General features: G+C 43.4%; 1 protein-coding gene across 1 annotated transcript in view; it reads right to left on the bottom strand.

The window, feature by feature from the left end:
- The window catches only part of ALK (ALK receptor tyrosine kinase), a 685,772-nt gene that overhangs the window by 300,717 nt on the left and 360,441 nt on the right, over positions 1 to 24,614 (bottom strand). The window contains exon 4 of the mRNA XM_087436965.1: positions 9,033 to 9,234. Coding sequence (XP_087293091.1) covers positions 9,033 to 9,234 — 202 coding nt within the window. The remainder of the gene's footprint in view (positions 1 to 9,032; positions 9,235 to 24,614) is intronic.

Here is a 24,614-nt window from a genome sequence, read left to right as displayed (position 1 = left end):
CCCTTTCCCCACAGCATCGCAATTGTCCCTTGTCATCCAACACCAAACCTCATTGTGAGCCCCTTTAAGGCAGAATGAGCCATCAGAATCCAACCAGTGCTTGGGACAAAGTAAGATCCATAAACATTTATTGACAGAATGCACGATGGAATGAATGAGTGAATTCTTTGATACCAGTGGTCTACTGCCTGAATTCCTCCACCTATTTTTAATATCTCCCTCCCCACGGAGAAATGGTGAGGCTCAATAAACACTTCTGAGATGAGAAGTGATTGTTTCCATGCATTTTGACTTCTCTTTGTATACAACATGTATTTATCATTATGGGATTTGCCAAATGCTATTCTGACAAGCCAAGGAATTCTAGGTATTCACAGTTCTTTCATCTTTTTAGTGTTCAACCCACCACGTATCCAGGGAAGAGTGGGAAAACGAAAGCAACCACCTCAAAAGAGCCTAACTACAAGCCTTGGGCTGTCAAATCTCGAAGGTCAAAACTGGCAGAAGCCGATAGTCTTTTCATTTATTTTTCTTGACGCCCATCAATGAAAGCAATCGTGAGTAAAAGTTGTACCTGCCAGGAAAGGAAATGTCCTTTGTACTTAGTGGCAACCTTCACAGTTGAGGTGCACTCTGACAGCTGCTTCCTGAGCCCTGGAGAGAATTACACATCTATCCCTGGGTTGGGCAGACGGTGGGGAGAAAATACTTTCCATCTTTTCACTGATTAGAGACTCTTCTGTGATCTCTGACTGGGATTTAATTTTTAGACCCAGAGCTTAGGCTTAAGAAGAGTCACATCATAGACTACCTTAAATTGATCTGATGTCCATTTACCTAACACAGAATACCTACTATGTGCTAGGCACTGTGCCAGACACTGTGGGGAATAAGAAATGTACAAGCTGAGATCTCTGCCTTCAAGGCTTGTGGCCCAGAACTAGACGGCCAAAAATCAGATGAGTCTTCCTAAGAAGAGCTTTTCCTGACTGGATGAGAACAGCTCTCAGTTTCCTGTGTTCTCCTGTTATCATGACTATGAGCAAATCACTGAACCTCTTTGAGATTCAGTGTACTCATCTGTTAAAATGAAGGTAATAATATATATGACATAGAACGTAGTGAAGATGAAATGAGTTGATGGATGTTGATGAATCTGATAACCTGGACATGCGCTGTACAGATATTCACCATGAATATTAATGACATAGTATTTGCCCCCTGAGAACAAAAAGGAGTGCCATGGCTCTGCTATTAATCTGGGACCTAGACAAGAGTCAACACGTGACATGGACCTAGATGAAAGTCAACACCTGATATTCTGAAGAACAAAGATGGGTGATGGATGGTGGATAAATGGATGAATGGATGGATAAATGCATGGATGGAAGGATGGATGAGATGGAGACTCTTTCTGACTCTGAAAAGTCTGGCTTTTCCTAGTCACATTGTATTCTTCTCAGTCCCCTGTGGCCTTGAAAGCCGCAGTCCTTTTGGAGAGAGAATAACAGATGTGTCCCGAGTAGACCCACCAATAGAGACAAGTCCTGTGCACGGCCTTGAGTGCACCCTGGCTACCACAGCTTGGGGGCTACACAGCCAGGATCAGGCCAGGGTTGAACAGCCCTGTCACTAGCCTGTCCACCCACGAGGGGAAAAAAAGACTTTCCACCCTGCACACAAGTCCATATCACCTCTCCAAGCTTTCTTTTTGACTTTTCTCCTTAGTGTTTACTAAATGGTCATAGAAAGTTACTAGTGTATGGGATTAACCAATTCAAGTTGAAGTGTTAGCTATGATTCTTAATTTTTCATGTACACCAGAATCCCTGTGGCACTTTTAAAAAATACATATGCTCATGCGCCCTTCCCAAGACTAATAGAATCAGAATTGCTTGGGATGGGACTCAGTTGTATAATTTTGTAAAATCGCTGGAGTTGCAGAATGGAGAAAGGGTTCTGATTTTCACCCCCAAAGCTTGAGACCTATCATGTTAATGGCTTAAAGTCCAGGTGCTCTAGAGAGGACTAGCATTTTAGTAGTTGCTTCAATATTACTACCTACAGGGGTGAGAAATATGATAAATCCAAGCACAGTCAGTGGGACTGGTACTTTGGGGTCCAACATAGAGAACACAGGTGGTCACTCTGAGAATGAGGGGAGTGAAATCAGTAACCTTAGCTGTCCTCACACCCACTCCCCCACAACCCTGAGCAGCTTGGAGAAGGGCCAGCCCTGGACTTCTTAGAGGGGCAGCCAAGAGCAGGGCGAGGGGAGTACTATTAGCAGCCACTCTGCATGTTATCAATTTAATCCTCCCAACAACCCCTTGAGGTGGGCTTATCACCATTTTATAGATAGGAAAGCTGGGGCTCATAGAGGTTCAGAGACTTGCCCACACTCACGCTGTGTGTGGGAGCGCCCTCTCAGTGCACTTAGGGCCCAAGTCTCATAACCGTGCTGTGCTCAGAAAACTCCAAGCTGCACCATTGTTCCTGGCCCAGGGTGTCTGGGAAATATGTCCCTGACAAGCCTGGGTGTGAGTTTTAAGGCTTTTAAAAATTATCTTTAAAGCCTTTGAATGGCTCTCTCTTTTTAGTGTAAATCACCCGGACATTAAAGCCCTTATTGTATATTTATTAGTGTGTTATTCAGACCAAGCGGAAGAAGAGAGAAGCTAACACTGCGAATGACTTTGAAAGTGAGAAAAAGCTGGGCCTGAAATTAAATCATTGTGACACTGCCACTCAAGGGCATCAATTTCAATAAATGATCACCTTTTTTATTCCCGATCCTGTCTATCAGGCAGGCGGGATGCAGGAGAACTTTGGCAGGGGGCGCTGCAGGCCACAGGCCTCTGACTTCCCCACACTGGTCAGACTTGCCCCACTGCCTCAGGCCGCCTGAAGTTAAACCCAGCACAGCTTGGCAAAGGCAGCCAGGCATCTTTTCAGAAGCAAATGCTTGTGGCGCCTTTCCATGCTGCCCTACCCTGAGCCTATCCCTCACTCAGCCTGCTGAGACCATCCAGTCTGTTTACAGGAAGAGTCAGCAGCAGAAGGTCTCCCTGGGTCAGTAGGGGTAACTGTCCTGTTGGCCAGACTAGGAGAGGGGAGCAAAGCGCAGGAGTCTGGGGTGGGGAAACTCGTTTCCCGGTACGCCAGTCCCGAGTAGCAACCTGAAGTGGGATTGCTGGCACTGCAGGAAGGAGGAAGGGGCAGAGTGCAGCTGAATGTCCACTTGAGAAGGTAAGAAGTCAAGGCTGGGAAAGGCTGTGGTTGTTCCAGAACCATGATACAAATTAGTGATGGAAGCCGGACGACACTGATCCTCCTAACACCCAGAAATCCATATTGCTTTGGGTTAAATTACTTTGGCGTGTCTCCCATTAGGATTACTTCTGGTTTGACAGCTGGGATCTTTGATCAGAACTGACTAGTTTAAAGAAACGTGGCAGTGTGTGGGTACCCAGCACCGACATGGCTTTTTCTTCACCTGGGAAGGGTGGCTGCAGATTTTAGTCTAAGGGTAGTGAGTTTGAGGATTTCTTGATAAAGCTGTTCAGCTGGGGTACAGACTGAACAGAGCGTGGGAGGACTCGGCTTCAGTGTGCCAACATGGTCATGAGTCTTGGCTTGTACTTTGACCCTCATCACATCACGTCACGCCTCTCAGCCTCAGCTTCCCCACCAGGAAACCAACAGGGTTGGGGAGAAGATTGAACTCAAGTCTCCTCTGAGCATAGGGGTTAAGATCTTGCAGAAAGGTGAAGCTTTGCACCAAGGAGAATCTTACTTCTCTGCCACCCTCTGAAATGAGCCTTGTTTGTGCTGTGAAATGGCCCTGACAGCTTATCTCGGCTCAAGCTTGAGAATCACCAAATCCTTTAGATTTAAAACATCTTTTCAAGTATTAGTAATTCAAATGATTGGCAACTTCTATCCCCTGAGGGCCCAATTCTTTCTTCTACACACTGTGTAGTTCTGGTCACACATAATAAAGTCCCCAGATACCCGCGGCTGCAGGAGAAAGCCGTGCGCTGGGAGAGGAAGGAAAACTTGTGATGGGTGTCCGGGAAGGAGCCCTGGGGAGTTGCTCCTACATCCCAAAACACCACCGACCCTTGAGCTTGTGTTCCTGAGTGCAGGAGGGTGCCGATTTCACACTGCCAATTGCTGCTGGATAGCTCTTTCTGAAACAGCTTTCTGCAGCAAGGCAGGGAAGCGCAGCGGGAGGCACAGGAGGCGGCAGCAGGGGCTGGGCTGCCTGTGCTGGCTCTGCTGGCCCGTGATCTTAGCTTGGCCTCTTTATATCTCTGGGTCCCAATTTAAAAACATCTGCCAAGCATGTGCTGTTTCTATTTTGCTTTTGTCTTCCTTACTGGACTGGATGCTCCTTGAAAGCTGTGCTCGTGTCGTCTTCGGCTGTGTGTTCCCAGCACCTTATTACACAGGAGGAGCTCAATCCATGGTTGTTAAATGAATGTATGAACTGAAAAGGATCTAGCTTGTATTAAGTGCCTACTACAGTCAGGCACAACGTGAGCCATTTTCCTTACGCTGTTTCACAATTCACCGTATTAAATAGGTATTACCATATTCATTCAATTCATGGGAACTTTGTGGCCTCTAATTTCCAGTTAAGATGTCCTATGTCTGCTGGACTCTGTGGCCCGAGGGGCTGGGCTGTTTGACAGCCCATTTCTCTGCTTCCTTGCTTCTATGGCCATTCTGGTCGGGCAGATGAACAGATGAGCAGGCCAGGCATTCGTTGTCATCTGTTCCCTGGGAGATCTCGGCCAAAGCCAGGCTGCCTTGGCAGACGCAGGCGCTCAAGCTCTGTGCTTCATTAGAACTCATGCATGCTGCTGCTTTCCAGGGGACAAGGAAGGGAGCAGCTGCTGGGATTCCCCAACTGCCTACTCCTGCCTCCAGCACCTCCAACAGGCAGGCTGCTGTTTCCTCTGATGTTGCATCGTGTGCTCACGACTTGGTGGTTTCCGGGGACTCGGTGGCCGCTGAGTAGTTATTTCTCAGCCCACTCCTCTGAGTCAGGCTCTTCCCAGCTGACTGTGTTATGACAACTTCCTCCCTTGTTACTACAAATGCTGCATGTTGTTTTCCAAATAGCGGTCCCCAAACCACCATGTTCTGTTCTGACAGGAAGCCAGCCCCGTTTGTAATCATCACTGTCATCACCACCAGGATGTCGCTGTGTCCCCTTTGCCACACTAAGCACTGTGCTGCTGGGGTTGTCTCTGACATTAAAGGGGGTGAGCTTCCGGAGAGGCAAACTGCCAAGGATCTCAAAACCAAAGGATTCTTGAGACTGGCACTGACCTCATAATCAGAGAACAGACAAGTCTCAATCCTTTGTGATCTCAAATTCTGAGCAGAGCAGAGCAGATTAGGGTATTCAATAATGGCCTCTTACATTTGCATCCTGCTCAGAGTGTGCAAAACTCTTTACATCCCTTATTACGTTGACCTCACAGAACCATGTCAGCAGGGCCGACAACATCATCCCCACTTTACAGATGGAGAAACTGAGGTTTGGGAGGGAATGGGATGTGCCTGAAGGCATAGAGCTTGTTCATGGAGCATCCTTTCATGGACCATCAAACGCTGGCCTTTTGCGTCCCTAGCACCTCTATGGTCCTAACGAATAGAAAGTATCCAATAAATGATTGTTCATTGAGCTAGGACTTAAATTCAGGGCTTTGATTCACAGCATAATAATTTTTCTGCTGCACTCTCATGGCCTAATTGAGCTCTTCCAGCAATGGGTAAAAACAGTCTGAGGTTGTGCTGGTTAGGTTCACACCCCCTCCACCTTGTCTAGCTGGTGACCTTGGGTAGGTTTTTTGACCTCACTGAATTTCCTCATCTGTAAAATGGAAGATAATAACAGTACCTGGTTCATTGTGCTGCTGAGTATTAAACAAGAAAATGCAGGTAAAATGCACGACAGTAACTGGCTAGCGCATCTAGGAAGTCCTTAATAAGTGTTAGCAACAGTTATTATTACTCAAGGGTAGGGACTGGGCCTTATATATCTTTGTAACCCAGGATCTAGTATAGTGGTTGGCACATACACATGAGTGTAGGGCTCAAGACACTTGCCTACCAACACTGACACTCATCAGGTGACATGGAGCAAGGCCCTTTGCCCTCTTGGGCCTCAGTTCCCACACCTGTGAACTGACAAGGTTGAACTAGGTAAATCCCCCTGTTCCTCCCAGCTCTAAAATGTTCTATTTATTTCAGTGGTTCTCATTGGGGGTGATTTTGCCCCCCAGGGGACATTTGACAATGTCTGAAGACATTTTTATGGTCACAAGCAGGGGAGGTGCTATGGGCATCTAGTGGGTAGAGGCCTGGGAAGGTGGGGACCGTGCATAGGACAGTGCCCACAAAAAGAATTGTCTGGCCCCAGATGTCAATAGCGCTGAGGCTGAGCAACCCAGATCCAACTCTACACAAATACCCAGAGCTCTCTGTATTGCTCTGACAAGCGCCTGTGTCCTGCTGCTTGCCAAGATGCCTGGGGCAGCAGAGTTCCTCCCCGCAGCAGAGCAGTCTATGGATTGCTCCTTCAGCTGCCGCCTTCCACCCTCACCACACTGATCTTGTTGGAGCTGGGGAGCCTGGCTTGGGCATCTTTAATTTAAATTTGAAATCACTCCCACTCATCATTAAACTTCAAGATGGCTCTGCCGGGCTGGGGAGAACATCTCTGCACGGAGATGCACAGAGCCCAGCCTGAGGCAAAGCCCCTGTAGATGTAGGGGCAACCCCAGCAAAGCCATTGAGTCCATGGGCTTGCCCCAGCACCCCTGCTCCCTTTCTCCTGCTTCAACTCCCACCCTCCAGGGGGCAGACTGACTCTGGTGATGGAAGAGTCGCCTTGGGAAGAAAATGCACTGGCCAGCAGAGTGGGCCTTGAGACTGGTGGCCATGGCAGCCTCAGGGGAAGTTCATGGCCTGCACACACCGAGCAGTCTTGGTCTCCTTGTTCTCACCACATGTGGAGGGAAGGCTGCCATCACATGCCTCCTGGCATCATCAGTCTTGACCCACCAAAGACTATATATCATCTCTTTTTGCAAGGTTCCTTTACCTTCCATTTCCTCTTTCCAAACCCCACTCTTTCCCCCTGAGTTCCTGCTGAGAGGCTATGGGTTTCCCAGAAGGAGCATGAATGATGAAACAGGAGACTTGGAGTCTAGTTTGGGCCACATCACTTCCTATTTCCTGTCTCCGCCTCAGTTTTCTCATCAGTTAAATGGGAATTCACTTGGTAGTTATGACCATAGGAGGATAAAGAGGGGAAAACTCTTCAAAAGCCCCCAAGTCTGGTCATACCGTGGATCTATCGTCTTCTTGACCATGCTATACAGGGGAGCAGGCTCTGCTACTCAGGAAGTGCTGAAATCCCTCTGGCACTCTTCCTCTCACACTCATGCACATTCTCAGCCTGCATTTCAGGAAGATCCAAAACTCCATTTCCCTCTGTGACATCAATGATCTACCCCCACCAGGACCTCAAGAGATTGATTGCTTGAAGTCCCAGAAGCCCTGAGTAGTACTCTCTGGTCTCTGCCAGGCTTGGTGGGGCAGGAGTGTTGAGTGCAGAAGTCAGCATAAAGAGCTCATGAGGGTGGGCAAACGCCTATATGATGGCACTGCAGCTGAGGCCACTACCAGCCCCTCCCATGGATGGGAGGCCTTCCCATCTGGGCTTCTCACAAGAAAGGGAGGCCATGTTGCAGGGAGGCTTGGCCCTGGAGGACAGCTCACACAAAACAATGGGCAGCCCAGACATCCGACATTCCTGATTTCTGGTGAATAGAGCAAGAGGCACTTGGTGGCTGGGCCCCTCCTGGCCAGCCCAATGAGGCATTTCAGAGGCAAGAAGATGAATATGAATTTAGGAATGGGGAGAGCATCCTTCTTGAAGCCAAGATTTCATTCCTGCTGGGATTGTAGCAGCTTGTAGTTCTTTGAAGCACAACTAAATACAGGTGGGTCAGTAGCAGGGAGGTGGGGTGAAGACTTTCAAGAAATTACTAAGGACACCATACAGCTTTACTGGAAAAGCAGTAGGTAGGATCTCTCTCACTGACCCAGAACACCATGGAGGTGGAGGATGGGTAATATCATCGTTCAGATGCGACCCCTCTGAAAAGTATTTTCTTAGAGGGAAGCAAAGTCTAAGTGTAGCTAGAAAGTGGAGGTCTTTCTCCTGCAAACATGCCACAAGGAAGGATCTCTCACCCTTGCTGATTACAAGGGAATCAGATCTGGTGCTCCGCAAAACTGAGGTCTTATGGTGGTTTTATACTTACAGAATGAGGAAAAAAGGCAGGCACAGAGATACACTGGTTCAAGTTTGCTTTCCAATGTCACTTCTTCTAGAGGCCCGATGGGTCACTGAGTAGGCAAGTATCTCCTGGAAGCTTAAAGGAGTTTACTGACATAGATATTTGGTGTGACTTCAGTGTTGTGTAAGCCCTAGAGGTTCTAGAACAAAGCTTGTTCCAATCTCTGCTGAATTGATACCATTGTGGTATCCCTGACCAACTCTGCTCTAGGGTCCCATATTCCTGTAGAACCAGCTTGGGCAGCCATGGTAGTTTGTTCTTTCCCTTCCGGCCCCAGTTCTGCTGGTAAAACTGTTTCCAGCATATTGAATTACTTTTATTTTGGTCTTTTAACATTCCCCTTAGCTGTTTTCTTCTTGGCTTCACCTGGATTTTGGAAATGAATATCTTTAACACCCACTCATTAAATGCCCACTGTGCCATCTGGTTCTCTGGCCTCTGGAAGGACTACCAGCCTGGGCAGCCAGAGGATCCCACAGATCAGTGCCTGAGACACTACCCAGGGAATATTAGCAGTAATGGCTCAATCTGGACCCTACTATTTAAAGGACCATTGTGAGTTCTAAGTAGATGTCACAGACGCTGGACGTTTGTAGCCACAAGCCAAATTTTTTATATAATTGATTTAGGACACGGGGAAGGACTTACCCATGCTTCCCCGGAGTGGGTACCAGGAGGATCTCTCTTCCAGCCTCGTTGTGGGGCAGCAGCTGGGCGATGTACCTCCCAGAGGGCTGCAGGTGCCTGTGCACTGAGACGGCCAGCCTGCAGTGCTCGCTGCTGCTCCTCATCCACGGGCTCAGGATGGTGTGCTTGGAGTCTGCTGAGGTGTTGAGGAGGAGGAAGGAGCCTGCCAAGAAATAGGGAAAGTGACTCTGCGGGTGTGTCCAGACAGGAGGACCAGTAGCAGCTCTGTTGCAGGATTTAGAGACCAATGGCATCCAAGTCAGCGATGCTGGAGGCCTTTCTCACCTTCTTCCCACACACCCAGCCCTCTTCCCCCTCTCTTAGATTGTCTTTGTAAAAAGTAAAGCCTGAAGCAAGAGGACGGTGACTGGGGACTTAGGCTTTAAAATCAGGAAGACTGAAGTTCTCACCTTAGCTCCCCTGCTTACTAGCTCTATGTCCTTGAGTCTCAGGTTCTTCCTCAGTAACATAGGCAGGAAAACATCTATTTCAAAGGGTGGTTGTGAGGATTATGTGAGATAAGCATGGAGAACACTTTACCCAGTTTTAGGCAGAGAGGAAGCATCCTATTAAATAATCAATTATTTGATTTTGACCGTCTTCCAAGTTAAAGTAGGAATGACATCTCTCTGATTCTTTGCCAGCCAATAAGCACAATTAACAAAGTCCCATTGGACATAGGAAGAATAGGGGGTATTACCTAACCACTAAAGAGTGACCAGAGTCAGAAACCCAACCCAGGTGCTAAGATGTTGTTATAGATTTACATCCTGGTCTAGGGGGACAGCCTAAACAGAGCCACTCCCTCCATAAATGCGCCAAGGGTGGAGCCAGGACATCAGTGTCATCTTGTAAACATCCATGTAGGGTCTCTCCATACTCTGCAAACCAGGACTCAGAAGCATCTCAGACCACCCTATAGGTCACAGTTTAAATCAAGGCTGATCTGAGTTCTCCATGTCACATTCAAGACAACTTGGGACTCAATTCATGTCTGTTAGACAACTCAGAGTTTCCTAAGAATGTACAGGTTGGCTCTAGGTTCTCAAATAGTTATGACCAGTTCAAGATTTTCCGGGAGAGGTGGGTGGCTTGGAGAGGGGTCTTGGTGGGGGCTTTGGGTCACTTATTATGTAGTAGTTAAGATCATGACTCCTGCTCCTTCGTTTACTAGCTGAGTGATCTTGGACAAAGTGTTAACTTTCTCAGGTTTCAGTTTCCTCGTTTATAAATGGAGTGAAAAAGGTTGGCTGAACTCAATAATCTCTTAAAATCTATTTCAGCTCATACTTCTATGAGTCATGTGAATTTGCAACTGGTCTCTACAAAGAAAGCCCTACAAATCCCTCCTGGTGCCGTGCCTGTGGCAGTTCCCTCTGGGGCAAGCCGACCCTAATTCCAGTAGCCCGGGCCAAGTGACCTACAAGAAATCTATATTCATGGGGATTACTGTCAGGGTAAAAGCACAGTAGCATTTTACTGTTCCAGGCATTCCTTCTGATGCATTAATTTTACTTGCCACACTTCTGCATTGAAGTTTTGGACCATCGGACACTGCTCCTTTAGCAGTGGAAGCCTATTCCAACAAGATCCCTGACTTCTCCAGTGGGAACGAGCTAATGAGTGCTCATCCTTCTAAACCACCCCCCGGCACTTTGAATTAGTCTCCTTCTACAGGAATTTACCAAGCAGGCAAATGAACTAGCAGCTTGCAATAGAGAACGATGCAGATGAAATAAGGGGATTCCTACCAAAAGAAAAGCATTTTCCAAGGAGAAGGTACTGTGTCAGAAATTGAAGATTTGCAATACAGGCATAGCTTGTTTTATTGCGCTTCACAGATATTGTTTTTTTTTTACGAATTGAAAGTTTGTGGCAACCCTGAGTCAAGCAAGTCTATCGGCACCATTTTTCCAACAGTATTTGCTCACTTTGTGTCTCTGTGTCACATTTTGGTAATCTCACAGAATTTCAAACTTTTTCGTTATTATTATATTTGTTATGGTGATCCGTGATCAGTGATCTTTGATGTTACTATTATAATTCTTTTGGGGCACCATGAATTATGCCCATATAAGACAGGGAACTTCGGGCCGGCTCCGTGGCTTGGCGGTTAAGTGCGCGCGCTCTGATGCTGGCGGCCCGGGTTCGGATCCCGGGAGCGCCCAGAGGCACCACTTCTCCGTCCAACGTGAGGCCGGGTCCCACGTACAGCAACTAGAAGGATGTGAACCTATGACATACGGCTATCTACTGGGGCTTTGGGGGGAAAAAACTGAATAAATAAAATCTTTAAAAAAAAAAAAAAAAAAGACAGGGAACTTAATCCATAAATGTTGTGTGAGTTCTGACTGTTCTATGAACTGGCCATTCCCCTGTCTCTCTCTCTCGTCTTAGGCCTCCCTATTCCTTGATAACCAACAATATTGAAATCAGACCAATAAATAACTCTACAATGGCCTCTAAGTATTCAAGTGAAAGGAACAGCTGCATATCTCTCACTTTAAATCAAAAGCTAGAAATGAATACGCACATGGAGAAAGGCATGTCAAACGCTGAGATAAGCCAGAAGCTAGACCTCTTGTGTCAAACAGTTAGCCAAGTTGGGATTGCAAGGGAAAAGTTCTTTAGAAAAATTAAAAGTGCTACTCCAGTGAACACGTGAATGATAAGATAGCAAAAGAGCCTTATTGCTGACATGGAAAAAGTTTTAGTGGTCTGGATAGAAGATCAAACCAGCCACAACATTCCCTTAAGCCAAACCCTAATCCACAAGGCCTTTAACTCTTCAGTTCTATGAAGGCTGAGAGAGGTGAGGAAGCTGGAGAAGAAAAGTCTGAAGCCAGCAGAGGTTGGTTCATGAGGTTTAAGGAAAAGAAGCCGTCTCCAAAATATAAAAGTGCAAGGTGAAGCAGCAAGTGCTGATGTAGAAGCTGCAGCAAGTCGACCAGAAGAACTTGCTAAGATAATTAATGAAGGTGGATACACTAAACAACAGATTTTCAACGTAGACAAAACAGCCTTATATTGGAAGAAGATGCCACATAGGACTTTCATAGCTAGAGAGGAGAAGTCAATGCATGGCTTCAAAGCTTCAAAGGACAGGCTCACTCTCTTGTTAGGGACTAATGTAGCTTGTGACTTTAAGCCAATGCTCATTTACCATTCCAAAAATCCTAAGGTTCTTAAGAATTATGCTAAGTCTACTCTGCACGTGTTCTGTAAATGGAATAACAAAGCCTGAATGAGGGCACATCTGTTTACAACATGGTTTACTGAATATTTTAAGCCCACTGTTGAGACGTACTGCTCAGAGAAAAAGATTCCTTTCAAAATATTATTGCTCATTGACAATGCACCTGGTCACCCAAGAGCTCTGATGGAGATGTACAATGAGATTAATGTTGTTTTCACACCTACCAAAAACATCGATTCTACATCCCATGGATCAAGGAGTCATTTTGACTTTCGAGTCTTAGTATTTAAGAAATACATTTCATAAGGCTATAGCTGCCATAGATAGTGATCCGTCTGATGGATCTGGGCAAAGTAAATTGAAAACCTTCTGGAAAGGATTCATTGTTCTAGATGCCATTAAGAACATTTATGATTCATGGGGAGAGGTCAAAATATCAATATTGACAGGAGTTTGGAAGAAGTTGATTCCCACTCTCATGGATGACTTTTAGAGGTTCAAGACTTCAGTGGAGGAAGGAACTACAGATGTGGTTAAAATAGCAAGAGAACTGGAATTAGAAGAGAAGCCTGAAGATATAACTGAATTGCTGCAATCTCATGATGAAACTTTAACGGATGAGGAGTTGCTTCTTATGGATGAACAAAGAAAGTGGTTTCTTGAGATGGAATCTACTCCTGGTGAAGATGCTGTGAAGATTGCTGAAATAACAACAAAGGACCTACAATATTACAAAAACTTGGTTGATAAAGCAGCGGCAGGGTTGAGAGGATTGATTCCAATTTTGAAAGTTCTACTGTGGGTAAAATGTTATCAAACAGCATCACATGCTACAGAGAAATTGTTAATGAAAGGAAGAGTCAATTGATGTGGCAAACTTCATTGTTGTCTTGTTTTAAGAAATTGTCACAGCCACCCCAACCATCAGCAACCACCACCCTGATCAGTCAGCAACCATCAGCATCGAGGCAAGACCCTCCACCAGCAAAAAGATTACAACTCGCTGAAGGCTCAGATGATGGTTAACATTTTTTAACAATAAAGTATTTTTAATTAAGGTTTGTACATTGTTTTTTTAGACATAATGCTATTGCACACTTAACAGATTACAGTATAGTGTAAACATAACTTTTATATGCACTGGGAAACCAAAAAATTCATGTGACTCACTTTATTGTGATATTGGCTTTATGGTGGTGGTCTGGAACCTGTAATATATCCGAGCTAAGCCTATATTCTGGAAGTAGATAAATGTGACTTCTAGTTAAATTCAGGGTGAGGTCAGCACAAGACTGTTTCTGAGCTGGATCAGGGACACGGGGTCATTATTGGAAACTGAACCCTCTCAATTGTTGGGAAGTTTCAGCATGGCATATGGGCCTTTGAAAAGTGTTCTACAACCCTCAGTAAATAATCTGTATTATTACCCTGTTTTATAATGGAGGACACATTCTTGTCATGGGCATAGAGGTAAAAGAAACGGATTAGAATCAAAGACTCAGAATTACAATTAGACTCAGAATTAGAAAGGACTTAGAGATCATCTGATAGAATACCCTTTCTTTTCTAGAGAAGTAGACTGGAGACCAGAATAGGGAAATGACTTGTCCAAAGTCTTACTTTGAAAGTCCAGACTGGACTCCAGGTCTCTGGACTCCTAACCAGTGCTCTCTCTCTTGTATCTTTCTCATTATCCCACTGTATCCGTTACCCTAAAATATGATCATGGTGCCTTGTGGCCAAGTTGTGTAGCTCAGGAACTAGAAGGATAAGAAGGGAGAAAGACAGGCAGATTGGTACTGGACCAAATCCATTTGTTCACTGGTTTCCTTATTCATTCCTTTCCGCCCTCAAATTTCACATATTGGATGACTACCTTGAGCAAACATCCAAACACTGGCTCTGCCCTGGGGACACAGACATAAACCAGACACAATTCTGGCCTTGAAGAAACTCCAGGTCCAGCAGGAGTGATGAGATGTCTGCAATAATTGTAATCAAAAGTGGAGGTTAGAAAGTCACGAGACACATACAGGTAAAGCACTTTGGGAGGTTCCAGGAAGGAGACATTAGGTTCACTTGGGAAGATTCATAAAGAAGATGAGCTTTGAGGTAGGTCTTAAAGGGAGAGGAAAATAAAGATATTGGCAGACCTGGCTGTGCAAGAGTTGAGAGGAAGAGGAGTAAAGGCATAAACGTAGAAAGTGTGTAGCGGCAATGGGCTGCAGAACAGAGTACGTGAAGAGAAGGCTGGGAAATAAGGAAGGCTTGGGCTGTAGGTGTGGGACCAGATCATAGAGAACATTTAACTCCTGGCTGAAGATGTTCAACTTTATTTTGTAGACCACAGGGAGTCAGAAAAAGTTTTTGAGCAAGATAGTGGCATCATCAGAGCGGTGCTTCAGGAAGATTAATCTGGTACGGTGAGAGAAAGGGAGGGATCAATACTGACCCAACGTCATCCTACACCACCAGTCTGCACTAGGCAAGGATGTGACTACATGCAAATGTGATGTGTTTAGTATGCCACTGTTGTAAGCAAAGGTGCCATGTTGGGGACTGACTCTAGGATTGACTGAGGTGGTCAATACTAGATTAGTGTGTATCTGTCCAGAGCGAGTGAGAGTCCTGGAAGCATCTCTGGGGGCACACTCTTGCTCCAGACACTTAAGAGGCATGGTCTGGGATTAGAATGAAGCCACACATGTCACACATAAGGGAGCAACAACTGTGCAGAGTAGGGTCTAAGACCCTACTCTGATGTTTTCAAGTTGGTGGAAAGTTGGTTTGAAACCACTCTTTTGAGCTACTGAAGGAAAGAATGTAGGCAAAATAAAGGAGATGTCCTCTTTCTTCTCAGAAAAGTTACATGCTTGTGCACATGTGTGTGGACACACACATCCCTGGGAAACTCAAGTTCCCAGCAGGAGAAAATCAGGCTGAAGTTGCTGGGCTTGGGGTTCTTCCTGCACCACTGTTCCTCCTTCCTGGATGTGGAAACATACATAAATTCTGTCCTTGTAATTCAGAACCTCAATAATGGGACTCTCTCAAAACTGACTGGAAGATGGATTATTTTTCCAGCTCTAATATGTTAGATGATGTTTTTATGAATTTTATTTTGTGCAACTGGACTATCAATAAGAGACTAAGCTTAAAATATTTTCACTCTCAATGAAAGTCTATAGTTGAGAGCTATCTCTTCATCAGCAGCTTTCCTCTACCAAAAAGAAAAAAAACAAAAAGGAAAAAATACATTTCATAAGCTCCCTGGGATATTGTCGGTATAAATCTTTTAAAGTCAGTGAGAATTCCTCTCTCCTCTCCTTCTTTTCTGTTTCCTGTTTATTTTGCTCAGACTAGCTTAGGGCTATGCAAAGGCTCCTGGGGTCCCTTCTAATTAAGAAGGATGGCCTGGCAGCTCACAGACCTTCCCTGAGTGCGGGCCATGGGGGAGTGGAGAGGCAGATCAAAGAGCCCTGCACATACGGTGCCAGGATCATGTTTTCCTTATTATTGGATCGTGTTGATATGTTCAATGATTAAATATGAAATGGTTATTATTTTTACCTCTGGTCACCAATATAGGGATGTGTTGCTCTCACCTCAGCCAGCAGGACTCAAATTATGAGCCAGAAACCAAGGGGCCTGAACCTTGATATCAGACAGACTCTTTCACATCCAGGTTCTGTCTCTACTCAGTTCAAGGCTGTAAACAAATTATTTAAACTCTTTAAACCTTAGTTTGCTCCAATTTAATACGCGTATAGCCTACCTCATATTTCTGTTGTGGAGATTGAATTCAATAAAACACATAAAGTGGCCAGTACACTGGCCCTTAGTAGGTATATGATAAATGTTGACTTGCTGCTTCAGGGGTGTCTTAGTCTGGAACTCCTTTTATCTATCACTAAACTTGGAATCAAAAGGTCTGAATCTGGGCCCTAGCTCTACCACTACCAAGCTTCTTTGGTCTGTAAAATGAAAGAGTTGGATAGAGTCTCTCTAAGGACCCACAGAGCTCCCAACTGTCAGTAATTCTATCTGCCTGCCTAGAATGTTATCGATCTGAAGGAAACATGTCAATTCTCCAAGCCCCCAAGTCCTAAAGATTTCTTCTCCTAATTCACCTCTCTGAGGATTCTATACCAACAGTTTCAATCAACTGGCCAAATACTCCATGAATTGTGATTCCCTGCCCTGCGTCCTCTCTTCCAGTTTATGCAAATACATCCCTGAGAGGGGCTTCTGCCCCAGCATCACTTGTTTCTGTGGATGCCTCTGCTATAAGGCTGGTACCTCCCTTAAATGTCTGGTATTCAACACAATGCTTGTCACATGGCAGGTACTCAATGACTTTAAAAATCAAAGTAATATATACACACGGCAAAGAGTCCAATAGTTCAGAATAGCTCATAACAATAATTTTTCTAAAACCCCAAATCCTGCTCTTCTCACTAAGCCCCAAAAACATTTTTTAAGGATTTCTAATTTCTTTTGGTGGCTGCCTTCATAATTCTAAATATTATGATCATAGTGTTATTTGTTGGCGCAATAACTTGAGACTTTTTACGTTGATGGTACAATAAGAAAAATGATACTCCCCCCTCCTAATACCTAAATTTTTAAAATCCCTTTTTACTTTTTTATTGCTTACTGTTGTAACTTTATGCGATAAATTTATTACTTATTCCATCAGCGTTAGACTGTGTCGCCTGAATCTCCTCACTGGAAGATGAGGCTATTAGTCTTCCTGCCCCTCTCCACACTTTTTCTCTTCCGCGTCCACCTCCCAAGTCAGCTGTACTTTTCCTTTCCATTGTCAAGGTTGGGCAAGAATGATTCAGTCTTGTGTTTTGTTTACAGGTTGATGTTAAATGTTGAAAATCAATAAATAGAGCTTTTCTACTGATAACTATACATTTTTCCACTGCAGCAAACAAGGGTTATATTTATCATCTTCTCTACAGGTCCAAAAATACATCCCACTCCACAAAGAATGCCTCCAGCATCAGGATCAAATGAATATTCCCTCTCTCTCTCTCTGTCTTACATTGTCACTCGTCAAAATTGTAGCACATTTTAATTTGCCTTACATTTGAATCAGAACTATCTTATGCAGTCTGTTTTTCCAGAAATTTCTAATTGCTTTTCTCTTTTATTTATTTTATGCTGGCCTTCTTTCTTTCTTTTTTCTCTTTTTTTAATTTTCTATCTGCATTTTTCACCATATCACTAACACTTCATTACAATCTTTGAAAAAGCACTCCCTTCTTCTTGAAGACATTGACTTTTTGTTTTAATTTGTACCAATTGCTTTCTTGGCCTCCAGTACAGCTATTATTCTGGAATTTCTTTTCACAGCTCCATTAGTCCCACCATCCTCAGGAAACTTCCTCAGGGGGAAACTTGTTTGTGAATTTTTGAATATCTGAAATATTTTTATCTTGTCTTCACACTTGGTCGATAGCTTTTCTGGCTATAGTTTCTAGATTAGAAATTTTGCTTTAGAAATTTGAAGGCATAGGGCCAGCCCAGTGGCTTAGCGGTTAAGTGCGTGCGCTCTGCTACTGGTGGTCCGGGTTTGGATCCCGGGTGCGCACCGACGCACCACTTCTCTGGCCATGCTGAGGCTGCGTCCCACATACAGCAACTAGAAGGATGTGCAACTATGACATACAACTATCTACTGGGGCTTTGGGGAAGAAAAAAAGGAGGAGGATGGGCAATAGATGTTAGCTCAGAGCCGGTCTTCCTCGGCAAAAAGAGGAGGATTGGCACGGATGTTAGCTCAGGGCTGATCTCCCTCACAAAAAAAAAAGAAATTTGAAGGCATAGCTTTGGTGTTGTCTAGCATCTGTGTGGCTGAGGAGAAGTCTAAGGCTGGTTTTATTGTTAATTTCTTTGTAGTCAATCTATGTTTTTCTCTTTGGAAGGTTTCAGGATCTTTCTTTAACACTGAGCTGCTGAAATTTCAATACAATACATCAAAGTATGGATCTTTATAAAATTCCTCAGTGGCATTTGGTGGGATGTTTCAATCAGAAAACACATATCTCTTTCACGGCTGGTAAATTTGTTTTATTATTTCTCTGATGCTTTCATTCCCCTCTCTTCTCAGTCTGGAATCCTTCTTAAGAGCTTTATCTTTCAAGTTAACCTCTGTTACCTAATTTATCTTTGTTTTCTCTGGGGTTGATTTTTTTATGTTGATATTTCTTTTTCATGCTGCCAGGTTATTCATATGGTGGGTGATCCTGGTTCAGCCCCTTATGTTTAAACAGGAGAGACTAGGAACTCTGATAGGAACCTCTATGTACCTAGAGGGTGCTTGTTCTGTGTGTCAGAATTGGCCTGATGGCAGGTGTCAGGGGCAGGCCATTTTGCAGGAGCCTGCTCCCCAATGCTAGCATGATGAACACATCACTGTGGGCATGAACGCTCCCACTAGCAGCCCTAGATCTTTCAGTCCACTTGACTTTTTAGAGAAGAGATCCCTTCTTCTTTCCCCTGTGGTTAAGCATCCTACTACCTTTTAGTCTGGAAAAATAGAGTTGAAAAGTGGTGGGTAAACCACACCATAGACGAATTTCATTCTTCCTCCCTTCCTTCATCCTTCCTTCCAAGGACCCCTTATCAGTACTCATTGTGGTGCCTCCCAGCAGATGGGCTCTCTCCTCTGCTCCAAACCTCTTTTGCATCTTCTCAGCTATGGCCACTTTATTTCCTCCATCAACAGCTTGCATCTCCTCTTTGTGCTCTAAACATCGCTCATGGTTCTCCTCCTGTTCTGTTTGCTATTCATAACTTATTCCTCCGTTGAATCCTTTATCATCACTTTAGCGGGATTGCAGGAGAAAAGGAGACAAATGTGTGCTCAATCCACCATCCTGAACCAGAGCCTCTTAATTATATTCTTTGAGTGAGAACATAAGTAAACAAATGTATAGATGGACAGATTTCCATCGCAAAAAATCACACATGATTCTGGCACCATTGGCTAATTGTCTATATTGCAATTAAACTATTAAATCATTATTAGAAGCTATTACTCATTCAATTGATCATGACGCCATTCATATTAGGTGGGACCTAAAGAAGATCAGAAGTTGAACGGGCTAGAATATGGACAGAAGAAGTGCAACGTGACGCATACAGGCCTCAAACAGATGCTTGCCACTAAATGCAGCATCAGAGAATAATGCTGTGCCACGGCCTGGAGTATCTTCCCCAGAACACAAGCCCCCTAGGTGTTAATAGATATTATGGGAAAGCTCTGGGATCAAGTCAGTTTGAGGATTACTGGGTTAAACAAAAGTAAACAGGCTCTTTCACTGCAAGACTTCTTAGAAGCTTAATACGCCAATAAGAGTTGTGACTCTTTAAGAGTGGAATGTAAAATGAAGATTTCCCAAACTCCTTTAGGTACAGAACTCTTTTGCTATTGTGTATAGTATACCATGGAATACGCTTTGGAAACTCTCCTCTACTCTATTTCTGCTCTAGACACCATTTGCAGAAAGTAAGAAGGAAAAAACATCACGGAAAAAAGAAGGTAGTGTAAAAGGTGAATAATTAAATCTATATCTATATATCTATATCTATATCTATATCTATATCTATAATATCTATCATCTCTTAAACCTTCTCTGTTTGTCTGACTTTCAAATTGTCCACTCATCAAGAACTAAGCTCCTTAACGGCAGAATCATGCTTTTGGAAAGACTCCTCTGAGTCACTGTGTTGGTCTCTCTACCTGAGAAGACTTAAAAATGCTACATTCCATACCAGACTTTCAGAAGGTCAGAGTTAGAAATGAACGTGGTGGTCACACAGCTTAATCCCTCGCTGGACTGAGGAGAAAACCAAGAAGCAAAGAAGTTAAGGACTTGCCCCAGGTCACACTGCAAATTAGTGGTGGATCTGGGACTAGAAGCAAGGTTTTCAGACTCCCTGTCCATTGGAACACCCGGTATCTACCTGATCATGATAGAAATCTATGATGATGTTTTCAGTCAAATGTCCTACAATTTGGTCCCCAGTTGCCCCAGACATCAGTTTCCTTTCTTTGCACTCTCATAGCTCTGAGGATCAGGCCCAGTAGATGGTCTCAAGCTCATCCATCTGACTGTCCCCAGAGGTCACAGACTAAGGCCTGAGCAGGTGGGACCCAGACAGATGAGTCCTCCTTTGGAAATCACTCATGAGGGCTTAGGGGGGTCCCCAATGGTTGTGCAGTATTTGAGGGTCTCATCTGTCCGTGTGGGCTTATGAAGTGGCCAGAAGAAATTGGGACCACTGAAAGAGTTCCCCTATTGTTTATTTTTCAGATTCTAATTCTACTACTCTATGTAGCCTCAACTCGGGTTTTAGATTTTAGAGCAGAATTTTGAAATTTAGAGGAAGGAATAGGTGGGATCATCCTCATTGGCATGCTTTTCCTAACAGAGGAATAATTTAGGAATCCAGAACTTCAAAGACCTAGAGCTCTTGGGACTCTAGTCCAACCTTTTCACCTTGCAAGTGAGGATACTCAGTCCAATGGGGTAAAGGGATATGCCTGGGTTCTGCAGTGGGTAACCGAGCTGTGTTAGGACCTGGACCCTCCAGTATTAGCCCTGTGCAATTTTACCATCTCACTCTGCCATGATGTCAAATATTTGGAGTTAGCTCTGCTACCCTCCACTGCCAGGACTTAAATGTATTGCTTTTCTGCACCTTCCTTGGGCAGCACTTTGAAGAGAAATGGTATCAGTTTTTGAGATCAAATGATTAGAAAAACAAAATGCGTTCATTAAGGGAGGGAAGGGAGGTAGAGATAGTTGATTGTTCTTGACACTATATTATTAATCTTAACACTGAGTTCAGTTGTAGCCTAAAGTAGTAGCACAATTGCGTGTTTGGTGGAGTTCTGTAGACCACCCTCAGGTCCAAGTAAACTGAGGGAAAAGTTCACGGGAAATGGTAAAATATATATATGCTTGTGTGTATGTATAGTAAACATATATATGTATATATATATGTTGGTGTGTGTACAGCTGTGTATGCATATATATCTATATACATGTATAAACACATACATATATGCGTATGAATATGTATGTATCTGTGTGTATGTGTGCGCGTATGTTTATGTAGATCCCCTCTTAGATCTCTGACCCTGTAAAAAGAATAAACCTTTTTGGAGGAGACAGACATATATATTTTTTTTAACCACAGGTTTCATTTAGGGAAAAGAGAAGAAGCAAATAATCCCTACACACTGCATGTGTGTCCCGGAGTGTCAGCAAAAAAAGATAACAGAAGGCAAAGCAAAAAACGGAAGGAAAGAGAAGCTAAAGTGCTGAGAAACCTTTTTTTCCCTAAGAGCTCATTTTGGTAATCCTGGAGGAAAATAGAAAAGTACTTGATCGGATGAGAGGGAGAAAGGGAAGCCAAATAAAAACTAAACAATTGATTTAATTCAATGAGAAACGGGAGGAAGGAGAGAGAAAAGTGTCTGCTGAGGGCGGGAAGGGAAGGGAGGCAGTTGGGGACCAAAGCATCCTCAGTGTAACAAAATCCACTTTGGAGAGAGCAGAGCACAGAATCAAGTTTTCCCTTTTCCACATAGGTTTGTAGCTCTGGAATCAGATTGTTCAATTTTTGATTTAAGTCCCAGATGTTAGGGTATAAAAATCTTCCACCTTGCTTTTCAAATTTTGCTAAGAAGTAGCAGATTTTATTACTTATTCTGTGCATTTCATTGATTTTTTTTAATTAAAAATTTTAAAAAGCAATTTTTTACCCCTTTCCTTGTGGGAGCCTCACAGGATCCCAGACTCATAATAATAAGTTCTGGCGTTCCTTGTACTGTGGCTCTCAGACAGTCCACTGTTGATGAGAAATATGAAACATGGGCAAATATTGACAACCGAGCCATGCAGCTGAAAAACAAGGGAAGGCCACCATGTGTCACCCACGTGCCACTCTGGGAATGCTGCACGGAGCACCAAGAGAACAACCTGCTTGAGTCTTCATTTTTCAGTGAGAATGCCTCAGACACGTACCTCACAATCAAGAAGGTGAGGTACATGTCTGAGGCAGGCCTGGCATGGCAAGATGCTAGGGGCTGAGTTCTCAAAGGTTCTAGAATGATCTGGGCGTCTTCTAACTGGTCTTCCCACTTCTCACTTATCCTCTTCCCATACATTCTGCACACAGAAGCCAGAGCCATATTCTTAAATATAATTTAGTCATTCCCTTGTTTTAAACCCTTTGATGGCTTCCCACTGACCATAGATTAAAATCCAAGTTCCTTACTATGATCTACAAGGAAGGCCAGAGGAGCACTGACCCGTAGCAGATATAGTAGGTTGGCTCACTCAGCTCCCCAGCTGACTTCCTTCTCTTTTGCCTTTCTGTTTTATTGAGACTGGAACTTAAAAAACGACGTGTTTTAACTGGCCTTTCTTGCAGGTAGGAGTGGCCATGAGACACAGCTCTGGCCAATGAAATGTAAGAAGAATTGTGCTCATAGGGTTGCCAGAGTTAGCAAATAAAAATACAGGATACCCAGTTAAATGTGAGTTTCAGATAAATAATGAATAATTTTTTAGTAAAAATATGTCTCAAATATTGCATGGGACATGCTTATACTAAAAACATTGTTTTTTGTCTGTCTGAAACTCACACTTAACTGAACATCCTGTGTATTAGCTGGCAACCCTATGTGCTGGAGAATTTTGAGAAGACTTCTCTCTGCTTCTTTCTTCTTCTTCTTGCTTGGAACACGGACATAATGGCTGGAGGTGTGACAAGTGTATTGTGACCATGAAGTGACAAGCATGAAGACGTGGAACAGAAAGGTAACAAAAGCTGAGTCAGTAATGATGTTGTTGAACATCAGCACCATTGCCTGTCTCTGGTCATCTTCTTATGGGGAAACGAAACACCCAAGATCTTTATTTGGCTAAGCCACTGTGATGAGGGCTTCCGTTGTTTTGTAGCTGATGCTCTGTGGGCACAGATCTTGTCTGTCTTGGGCCAGCTGTCTATTGCCTAACACAATGACAGGGACAGTGCTTCCTCGTAAACATTTGCTGAGTTGATAAATAAATGACACAATGGACAAGGAGATAATTCATTTGTTTCCTTGTATCTTATCTAAAATAGTGTCATTCTTCTTATTTATATTGGGGAGAAGATTTTTCCATTTTGAATGGACAGGTGGCTTCTCTTCTTAAAGCAGAAGTATTACTGCAACACAAAACAAATCAGTTTTTTAAATGCCTGGAAATTTGGACTCTTAAGATCAGTGTTTTTCAAATTGTGGTTCGTAACCCATTAGTGGGCATGAAATCAATGTAGCGGGTCATGACCAGCATTAAATAAAAAGGAGGAGAAGGAGGAAGAGAGGAGGAGATTGGGAGGAGGAAAAAAATATGATGAAATTTTAAATATCCGTATTGTAATTTTCCTTTGGGAAATAATGGATGGTGATCTATATGTACACACATACACACACACACACATTTCTGTGTACCATGTTGTTATGTAAAATATATTTCTTACTGTGGGTCACAGTTAAAAAAAAATTGAAATGCTCAGGGTGAGTATTGTTCAAACGTCCATATGGAAATTATATTGGCTTGGTTCTGGTCTCTGAGCCACCTCTCATGAGCTGGGTGACTGGGAGGAGAAGTAATCTATTCGGACAGAATTTTATGACTTATAAAACTCTCTCATACAAACAATCTTACAACAACTTGGTGAGATAGATGCTATCCCCAGTTATAGCTGTGTCTCCCATGGCAGCCACTAGCCACACATGGCTCCTGAGTATTTGAAATGTGGCTGATGCAACTGAGGAACTGAATTCATTTTATTTAATTTTAATTAATTTAAATTAGAAACTGATACTTGATTCAGTTATTGGAAAAATATGTTTGGAACAACTTTGGCATGAGAATCTAATTTTTCAACTATAAATTTTATGAAATACAGATAAAATATTTCAGTTAAAAATTTAGCCTCCAAAATGAAATGTACTATAAGTATAAAATGTACACTAGATTTCAAAGATTTAGTACAGAAAAAAGAATATATAATATTTCATTAATAGTTTTTATGTGATTATATGTCGAAATGATCATATTGGATATATTGGGTTAATCAAATATATTACTAAAATTAAGTTCATCTGTTTCTTTTTACTTTTTGTAAAGTGGTTTCTAGAAAATCCAAAATTACATTTTTGGCTCATATATTTCTCTTAGACAGCACTGATCTAAGGAGTAAGTGTCTTGCCCTAGGCCACTGGATAAGTAAGTGCTTCAATCACTATTACAATCCAGGTCATTTGACTC

The sequence above is a fragment of the Ceratotherium simum genome, chromosome 11 (assembly GCF_057802395.1).
Source record: "Ceratotherium simum simum isolate JZ-2026a chromosome 11, ASM5780239v1, whole genome shotgun sequence".
NCBI classification, from domain to species: Eukaryota; Metazoa; Chordata; class Mammalia; order Perissodactyla; family Rhinocerotidae; genus Ceratotherium; species Ceratotherium simum.
The sequence above is the reverse complement of the archived record's forward strand: the minus strand, read 5'-3'. Positions and strand labels throughout refer to the sequence as shown.